This window comes from Fringilla coelebs, assembly GCF_963513975.1.
Source record: "Fringilla coelebs genome assembly, chromosome: 19".
NCBI classification, from domain to species: Eukaryota; Metazoa; Chordata; class Aves; order Passeriformes; family Fringillidae; genus Fringilla; species Fringilla coelebs.
In genome coordinates this window covers 11527872-11538057 of record NC_140045.1, presented here as the reverse complement: position 1 = coordinate 11538057, position 10186 = coordinate 11527872, and the positions used below count along the sequence as shown (strand labels likewise).

General features: G+C 44.9%; 1 protein-coding gene across 1 annotated transcript in view; it reads right to left on the bottom strand.

The window, feature by feature from the left end:
* Positions 1 to 838: 838 nt before the first annotated feature.
* The window catches only part of FOXK2 (forkhead box K2), a 44278-nt gene continuing 34930 nt past the window's right edge, over positions 839 to 10186 (bottom strand). The window contains exons 5-9 of the mRNA XM_084218730.1: positions 7515 to 7708; positions 6543 to 6718; positions 5431 to 5727; positions 4862 to 5071; positions 839 to 3100 (exon numbers count right to left, since the gene is read on the bottom strand). Of these exons, the coding sequence (XP_084074856.1) occupies positions 2904 to 3100; positions 4862 to 5071; positions 5431 to 5727; positions 6543 to 6718; positions 7515 to 7708 (1074 nt within the window). The 3' untranslated portion in view covers positions 839 to 2903. The remainder of the gene's footprint in view (positions 3101 to 4861; positions 5072 to 5430; positions 5728 to 6542; positions 6719 to 7514; positions 7709 to 10186) is intronic.

Genomic DNA, 10186 nt, shown 5'->3' with positions numbered 1-10186 from the left:
TCCTGACAGGAAAACTAATGAGTCAGTGCACTAAATTGTGCAGTAATTCCAGGTATCTGCCAGCAGAAACTGTGGAATACGAGGATTGCTTTCAGAACCTTCAGGTAGTCACAATAAAGGAGAAATACAAGATTAATCAGAGCAGTTGGAGATGTGAGACACGACCAGTTCTTACAGACACAGGGCAGAAGGGCTGTGCTGGACACAGCAGCCACAAAATGCCACCAGGCTGGGGCTGGGTCACACTGCTCTGCCTGCCCCTGGGGCACAGTAACAATTACACCACTTCACTGCCTCCAGGGTAAGCTATTTTCTTCTTCTTCCCCACGGACTGTGTTTTATTCAGACCACTCAGATCATGCTTTCTGTTCAAGGAACAGGCTCTGCCCATTCAGCTCCAAACACCACGGCCCTGCCCAGCAGTTCCACAGCCATCCAAGGCTCGTGGAGTTGGGTTTCTCCCCAACTCCTGAAAGCATTGCCATGAAAACCTGACCCAGCTTCCAGCAAAGTTTTCCTGGTCCTTGAAAGCATTTCCCCAACTGCAGAGAAACAGAGAATGTAACCAGTGCAGGAAAAGGGGATCGACACCAAACCCACATTCATGACAGCGATTCCAGAAAGTGACATCTAAAATTTACTTACAGAAGTGATGATCCATCTCAGGCAGACACGTTGCTGTGCCCTCCTGGGCCCCAAGCAGTGCAAAGCCCTGGCAGGGTCCAGCCCCAGGCCCCTCCCTGCCCTTGGCATGGCTGGAAGGGGCACCTTGGCCTGGTGGGGCTGCCACAGAAGCTGCATTAACCCCAAATATGCATCGATATTCCAAACACACTTGTTGAGTAATTTCAACTTAGTTAATTTGCTGAATAAAATTTAATTTTATTTAAAAAAATCTTATACACTATTATTCACCTAGCCCTAGTTGTGAACAGATTCTCACTTCTGAAAATAAACCACATTCTAGTCAATTCATTCAACACCAAATTAAATTACTAGTACTGGATTTTTTTTTCTTAAAAAAAGTATGTTAAAACTTTACTTTTTTTTAATTTTTAAAACCTCTAAAGAAAACGTTGCAATTGTACAGAAATGCTTCTTTTCAGGTTATGCTTTTTTTTAAATGCCTGTTATAAATCCAGCTTGTGTAGAGTTTTTTTTTTCATAGTTTTTTAATGTATTATCTGCAGAGACATTGTAACAGTTCCATTGTGTGGATGAACACAAAACTTGTACACATTTCTCATATTTGGTCTTTAGGTAAATAGTTTCCAAAAGCTGCCTAAAATAACCACTCCAAACTGTTCAGTCCATCATGAAAATACAGTTTTTCCTTTCTTAGCAGGAAAGGAAATATAAATAATGCATCTTTATTACAGAACAGGACAAAAACCAGATTCCGATGGAGCCAGCTCCGGCTCCCACTCACCTGGCTGCAGGAGGAACTAAGACGTTGTGTGAGTTGAAGACTGAACAGCAGCCTTGTTTCAATTGAATTTTGAAATGTAAAGTGGAATCTATTACCACATTAAAGTGAGAAATTACCGATACATTTTAAAATGTTCAACTGCAGAACACACACTTAAAAAAAAAAAAAAAAAAAATTATTACCATAATCTGGTAGCCACTGTTAGAAAACCACAACAGCTACTGGTCATGGAGACCCCGAGGTCAGTGTCTGACATCAAAGTGTTACAGAGAAACGGGGCAGATTAATTTCTACTGAAGGGTGCTTAAGCTTAAAAATATCGAATATACCTCTGACAAGATAATTTTACTCTTTTTAAAAGGACTCGTGATAAAGAATTTTATCTTTCTAAATGAAGAACAGTCTGTTATCTTAAACATACACAATATTAAGCGAGACTCTTGTTTTACTTTAGACTGGAAAAATATGCCAGGGACAGTCAAAGTCAACACAAAGTAACAAACAGCAAAAGGTAGCAGAGAGAGAAACAGGTAAGTGCAGCTCTGGTCAAATCCATAGCAGTTCTTTACGTCAGTTAACGGCTCATTTACATCAGAGTTTCTAATCAGTTACATGCAAGCCCAAAGAAGCGTTTGATCACTACACATGGTAATAAAATTTGATTAAATTTATCAGGCAACTGCTAAAATATGAAAATTTGCAGATGTAATAAAGTAGCTTTATCTGAACTTGAACAGGACAGACAAAAGTAAATCATTCCGTTGGTTAAAAAAACCCTACATTCAGTTTTTTACCAAACAAAATTTCACATGAAAAGTAGTTGTGTGATTCCAAAGTTTCCGGAGTAGAAATGGAGTGATTTGAAATGTCAAAGACCCCATTGTTTTGCAAAGAAATGAAAATACACCTCAAAAATTTCTAATTCCACGTGTGAACAACAAAATACTGCATATCTATCAACAACTGCATGGGTGGGTGGTTCGGAAAGGCTTAGCTGCCACGGTGTCGGAATGGCTCCTGCCTCTGTTCCCTTTAGGAATTTACAATCGTTTGAAACCAGTCACACTAAGCGCTATCATGCTGCCGTTACACTGAGATCCTCAGTCCTGGGAAAAATCTGACAGATCCTGTTAAAGCTGCAGCCCTCCCAGCACACACAGTCCGTGGGGCAGGAGGGGCGGGGGCACAGCCTCTACAACAACATGGTTCTGCAGTTTGACTTTAAATTACCAAGTTTTAAGGCCACCTGTGTTGGGTTTTGTTTCAGTGCTGAAAGTTGAAGTCTGATTCACAGGGCCCCTTTCCCCACTGCGTGAGAACATGTTCCAACATTTTAGGTGTTAGATTTAAGTGTCTCCTTTTGGCACCACGGAGTTTGTTTTTGTTGGTTTTTTGTGGTTTTTTTTTTCTTTTTTGTTTGTTTTTTGTGTGTTTTTTTTTTTTTAAAAAAAAAAGGAAAACTCCCCTAAAGTTTCTAGTTCTGGCTGCCTTTGTCACTCACTGCCACGGGTGGGGTGTCCACGTTCACAGCTATGACTATGCTCTCTCCATCCTCTGTTTTGATCCGTTTGAGTTCCTGCTGTTCCGCCTGGTCTCCGTTCTGGCGCTTGGTGGGGAGCGAGGCCGACGCGGACGCGTGGGTTGCTAACATATGCAAAGGACTTGCAGCAGCTGCAAAAAGCAGAATACAAACCTCAGCACCCTGAGCCTTGGCAAATCAAATACACAAGATTCAGTTATCAAATTTTATTGTACAGTAAGAAACATGAGTTTGTTATGGACCCCGAGCTGACTCACAGGGACCAAGCAATGCTGCCAAGCCGTTCTGCTGAGAGCAGGCTCTGAAAGCACCTGGGAACTTTACTACACGTGGAAAATGGAACAGGAACAGGATTTGCTCTGCATTTCTTTCTTCTCAGATGGCACAAACCTTCTTCCACCAAAGACAAACACACAAATGTGTGTGTGAACAGGGCTGTGTGTGTCACACAGACAAACACTAACCTGTGCTTCTATAGGCCCAGCTCCCCCTTTAGATGCTTTGCCTGAGATTTACCTGGGTCCTTGCTGCTTTGGGAGTTACTGTAACAAGAGACCAGGACCTGGAGCACACCTCACTGCACACTCATCACACACAGAGAGCAGTGGGAAGCATCACCTCTACTCCTGTGTGCAGCCACATCCCCTGCACACCCTGCAGCCCTCCCTGTCAGGGAACGTGTGGAATCAGCTGAGTTTTCAGAATCCAGGGAAAAGAGAAAAAGAATTATTCCTTACTTTTAAAAATAGCTTTTCAGTGTATTTCACATGGCTCTCAGCTCTACTCACACATCCCTTCTGACACAGAAAGTGCACCTCAAGTCTGACTGTGATGCTTTTGCTGCTCTTAAGCTGGAAGTGAAGTGGCAGCAGCCAGAACACTGACCTATAAATGTCAGTGATGGCAAAAGAGTAAAAAGGAAATGAAGGAGATAATTCACTCCATTAGAAAGACTGTGGAGCAGAAATGCAGGTAATGAATTGATGTAAGACAGCCCTAGAAGTATTTCTGTAAACATGTGACAGAAAACCTCTCCTCCAGTATCAGCTAATACAAAATCAGAACTGTTGGAACAAGCTGTGAGGACCTGCCAGCAGAGCCAACCTGCCCATGCTGGGAGCACGAGGAATGTGTGGAATGATGACAAAGCACTGCTGCCCACTCAGCCTGCCAGGGCCCAGAGGGGAGTGAATGATGGATTCAGGTACCAACCACCTCAAAACCTCACAGAACTTTGGTCTTTTCAGTACAGGTTCAATAAAATGATAATAAAAAGTAACAGTTCAAAGAGCCAACCCACAAGCAAGTTCTGGTTTTCCTGTTGGTGGCTTCCAACAAACCACCTGGGAGGATGCACCATTTCAACAGCTCTGATTGACAGGAGCTTCTTTTAAAACTTGCTTAATAAGGGGAGAGGAAGGGGTGTCGAGAGGAGAGGAGAGGAAGGGGTGTCGGAGAGGAGAGGAGAGGAAGGGGTGTCGGAGAGGAGAGGAGAGGAGAGGAGAGGAGAGGAGAGGAGAGGAGAGGAGAGGAGAGGAGAGGAGAGGAGAGGAGAGGAGAGGAGAGGAGAGGAGAGGAGAGGAGAGGAGAGGAGAGGAGAGGAGAGGAGAGGAGCGCAGAGGAGCGCAGAGGAGCGCAGAGGAGAGGAGCGCAGAGGAGAGGAGCGCAGAGGAGAGGAGCGCAGAGGAGAGGAGCGCAGAGGAGAGGAGCGCAGAGGAGCGCAGAGGAGCGCAGAGGAGCGCAGAGGAGGGGAGGACAGGGCAGGGGAGGACAGGGCAGGGGAGGACAGGGCAGGGGAGGACAGGGCAGGGGAGGACAGGGCAGGGGAGGACAGGGCAGGGGAGGACAGGGGAGGGCAGGGGAGGGCAGGGGAGGGCAGGGGAGGGCCGTACCCGCGCTGCCCTGCCCCGCCACGGCGGCGCTCAGGGGCACGATGTGCGTTCCGTTCTGGGTGACAGCTTTGATGGGCAGCTGGTGCTGCCCCAGCGGCGCCTGTTGCACTATGGTAACTGTCTGTAAGGGCGTGGGCTGCGATGTCTGGATGATTCGACCAGCAGCTCCTATTGCAGCATGGCTAATAGCAGGGAGAGGCTCCACTTTCACTGCAAACAGGAGAGAAAATTTGGTTTAAATTAACAAAGTGCTCAGGAACCACTTGGTTTCACTCAATCAGCCCTCAGTGGCAGTGTGTTGTTTTATTACTCGCTCCGACATAGCTGAGAAATTACAACTTGAAATCTTCAGTTTTAGCCAAACACTTCAAGCTTTGCCCTGCAAGTATTGATGTCCCATCCCTGAATGAGGCCTGGAGCAACCCAGGACGGTGGAAGGCATCTCTCCCCACACAAGATGGGCATTAAGGTCCTTCCAAACCAAACTCTTCTATGGTTCTACAATTCTAAACTTCAAATACCGATCCCTCTGCATAAAGAGGAGCCAAAACAACCCCACAGGTTCTCACCTTTGACTTCCTTGTGGTCTCCATTCTCTTGAGGTTCTACCTTGGGCTGGGTGACCATAGCAGCTTGTGTGACAACCGCCTGTCCTGCGACAGTGTAAGTGTTTGCTGGTGCCAATCCAGTCACGTTGGTGACTGTCACAGCTGGGATCTGGTGCACAACATGAACTGTCTGAACTACAGGCTGCTGGGAGGTTGAAGTTGTCACAGGAGTTGCAACAGTGTAGGTGACGGGTTTGATAGCTTGTGGTAGCTGCCGTTGTACAGTAATTAAAACTGGCTGGCTAGAGAGAGGTGATCCTACCAAGAAAGAGGTCAAAATTAGATTGCCAGTTTTCATTATTTCTTCTAAGCCAGTTGTTCTTTTAAACTTCACATTAAACCATCAGAGAATTAACAAGCTCCTTCACTAATGCCTGAATGAGCAACAAGGTAACACTGGACAATGAAGGTTAGGACAACTGGCAATTCCCAGCTCCAGGCTCAAGGTAAGGGCTGTCCTGGCTCAGCAAGACCCACACACCTTTTGGGCACCCCAGCTCTGCCCCAGACAAAGCTGTGCTTGGCACTTATTTAAGTAAAGGCCATTCCACAGATGGGAACATGTGTGTGCTGCTGGGGAATGCACAGGAACATGTCTGCCCTCTGTAGTGCCACATGACCACCAAGAAACTGGATGGCAAACGTGTATCAAAGAAGGTAATGAAACAAACACATCCTTATCCCATCATACCTTATGCTCTTTTTGTTTTAAATAGGAAATTTCTTATCTCTCTTCATCCTTTCAATTCTTTTATCCCCCCCACTCTGGAAGGATGGCATGACCACAGAGGTGTGAAAGGCCTTTCCTTATTTCTCTAACACACACAACCTTACCTTTTGGGCTTTTTTCAAGAGAACTGTCACAAGACACAGGACAGAGGCACAGCCTCTCCTCAGCAACAGCGACCCAAGGCTCTGGAGCAGCCCCAGGAGTTCAAACAGACCCTCCTCCCTGGCTGCTCCTGAGTTTCTCACAGATCTGCTCTGAAGGGGTGACACATATACTCATTTTGGGGTCCATATCAGATCTTGGCAGTATTTTGGTGTCCCCTCTGCCCCAGCCCCGTGCTCACCTGGGGCGCTCTGTGCAAATCGCGCTTCTTGGATGACGGCGAGTTTTGGCTGGATGGCGCTGGGCTCAGGCTCCATGGGGACAGGAGATCCTTCCCTGGACAGGCTCTCGGGGGTCTGGACGCCACTGGAGTGTGCAGACAACACTCCAGAGTGATTAGGAGAAGCTGGGGCACTTCTGTAGTTAGAAATGAAAGCAGCAGCTGATGTGTTTTAACTTCTGAACTGTGCAAGCCCGTGACCTTCCTCTAAGGAGAGCGTAACACACTGCCCTGTGCAGCAGGGGAGGGCACAGCTACAGCCCAGAGCTCAGCATCTTTTAAAAAGCTTCTGTTAAACAGGGACAGAATTTAAAAGCAAACTCCAGGTACAGTTAACGGAGAAGAAGTGGCTGGATGCCTTCTTAGGGAGACTCTAAATCTGTGAAACATGAACATTTCTTCTGGTGGAGAAGAACAATGAGCAAATCTGAGGCTACAGGGCAAGTAGAAAAAGATCTGCACCAGCAGAAAGGCCATAACTTTACAGAGGGAACAATTTAAACCCAGGTATTTCCCCATCACAAATTCTGCTCCAACATTAGCAAACCGAATACACAATTATCATCTCTAAGGTCAATAAAATGGTAGCTGGTATCTGAGAATTTTCTTTGTAAACAGTTTTAAAATCCAGTAGGTGGCAGTTAGAAATTAAAATTATAATTCTGCAAAACCCATCAAAGGTACAGCAAGGCTTGCATACATTAACAATCTGATAGTTAGTTATGCAAACCAAATTCTTTAACACTAAGACCAAGCAATAAACACCAGCCTGGTGCATGGGGCAGCCTCCTAACGAAACACACAGAATTCAAACACTGAGTCTGGATGAAATTAAATTACTAAACTTGTGACTGTATCCAAAGCTATCAAGTCTGTAGCAGCCTGAAGATTAAACAACAGCCATAGTCTTTTTGTTCATCTGGTTTTCCTTACCTAGAAGAGAGTGGTCCCAGAGGGGTTCTAAAGCAAGGTACTCCCCTAGGCCGCCTTTTCCTAAAAGCCTGCTCTATTAATTTGCTTTCAGAGGCAGGGTCTATCCTCCAGAATGAGCCTTTGCCTGGTTCTTCCTGGGAACGTGGTACTTTGATGAAATAACGATTCAGAGAGAGATTGTGACGTATTGAATTCTATGGAACATAAAAAAATATGTAGAATTCATATAACTTTTCCAAGTCAGAATGTGGCCTACTGCAGCAGTTTGTAGTATAGGAGACTGGGGGTTCAGCTCTTTAATTCCTTAATTTAACAGAACTCAGAGCACTACCAAGCAGTGCCATAAACCTGAAAGGACTCTTGCATTTGTAAAATCCTTCCCAACAATTAAAAACCCAGTATTCTAATTGGAAATAACAGGAATCCCATTTATTTCATTCTCTCATGAGAAACAAGGTGATTGAAACCAATGTTCAGAATATATACTTGTGCAGAATGAGTGTTAAAAGCAAAAATAAAACTGATCAGTGCTTGTACACCACCCTTCCCCAGGTGTCCCAGCTCCTTCCAGGAGGGCCAGCAGAACACAGCATATTCTGATTCTGATCCTGTGTGGAAATTCTGTTACTGTTCCACAGTTCAGAAAGAAAAGCTCAATTGCACAAGCTCCAAAGGCAGCTGGAGTGTTGTGAATTCACCCACAGTCCAGTTTGTCTCGATAACAGAGCCAAGAATTTACTGTGTCAATTAAAACACCAAGTGGCAGCAGGTCCTGAACCAGCTCTTCCAGATTTTGTCACCACAGTCCCTTTCACATCCCCCCACTCCTCCACCAGAGCACTGCACAGAATTGCTGACACCCTCAAGCTGCCCTATCTGTGCTTGGCTTTGCACACAGAATTTCTTTTTATTGAATTTCTTTTTGACATAGACAAACCCTAAAATCTCTCTCAATATTATCACTGAACAGGAAGAGACTGATGCTAAGGATTCACCCTGAAACACTTGTGGGAGAACAGAGGTAAATGGAAAAAAAATTTATGTTAACAAAAGCTCTCAAGAATTTGCACAGCCAATGGAAAACTTGCTCAAACATCTAAGTTCATGACCCTGATGGTTTGGAAAACTTAAAGCAGTGATGATAACCACATATGATTTCTTGAATGCAAACTGATGAAACCAGAGATGGTTTTTTCCCTGCCAAAAATGGAAACATAACTAGAAAGATGCCAAGAACATATTTATAAATTGTATTTATTTCTCCATATGCTAGAATAAAGGAGTGGATCCAAAAATACCTGCTAAAATAAGTTCAGAGAGAGGAGCCTTCAAATGCCCATCAAAATGAGCCCATTGTATGCTAAAGGATATTAATCTCAAGGTGTGGCACTGGGACACTGTGCATGTGTTTGTACTCTATGCTTTGAATGATATGTGCAAATATAGCCTCAAATATAATTTGAAACATCTTCCCTAAGTCACCTGAGCTGCAATCCTGTGCAGAAGCTGGCAGAGCAGTGAGTGAGCAGCAGATTTTCAGCTTTTCCAGCTGTTTCTATGCATAGCTGCTGATTGATGACTCCAGAACACACTGTCTGCTGTGCCTGTCACCTTGGCTTTGGGAAGCATCACAGCCCCAAACCCAGCCAGCTCTATGGCAGAGCTTTGTGTGTGTGTGTGGTGGGTTCATGATGCTCACAAAGCAACATCATCTACACAGACACTCAAGGTACTGCGAAATAGGAAGCAAAACACACATCAACATTTTATAAACAGAGTCTTGTTGCTAAAACAACCTGACTGCAGCCAGGATACTGCACTGCTATGTGGGAAAGGGGAACAAAAGAGACTTCCCAGCCACAACAGCCAAGTCCTTGTCTAACCAAACCCTCAGCAAACAGCCAGGAGCAGCTCTGTTCCCCACTAACCTTGGCAGAGTGACCCAGCTTTCATTTAGGCTGGATGACAAATAAGTATGTGATTAATATTTAAAAATCTCTTCCTCTACAGGGAAGGCTTGTATTCTTCAGTCTTCCACTTGTGCAGCCAACACTTCCTCACTTGTCCTCTCACCCAATCTCCCTAAATTTGACCTCCCTGACAACAACTGCAGAGGGAGCAGAGAGGCCAGGATGGACCATGTGGTGTTCCAGGCTCCTTGGCCTCTGAGACACCCAAAACAGCACCAAAGGCACTGAAGACTTCACAAGTGCCAGGGAAGGCCCTGCCAGATGATTTGTACTCGGTTAGTCATCCTGGCAAAAGCTGAGGCTGGTCTGGTGAAAATGAAAAGAAAGCAGAGATTAATTCTGCAGAGTTTGGTACAGGAATGGGCAAGTTCACAAATCAAACAGTGCATGAACCAGGGTGAGATAATGAGATAACACACTTGTTCCTTCACCTGCTGCATGGGCAAGATCACTGTTTTCAAACAGAACTAAACTTGGAGTATTTCATATCTCAATTTTATCTCAAGATAGCAGATATTTACACAACTGCAGGTTACAGAACATGACACCTTTCCTAGATAGCACAGAGGATTCAAATCCAGTGCCAAATGCACTTTGCTTTCCCCAAAGTCTGTCTGCATCCCTACTAGAGGTTTAGAGAACACCATTCCATCCATAAAGCAGAATTTAAAATACAGACTAATGTAAATTGCCCAGTTTGGT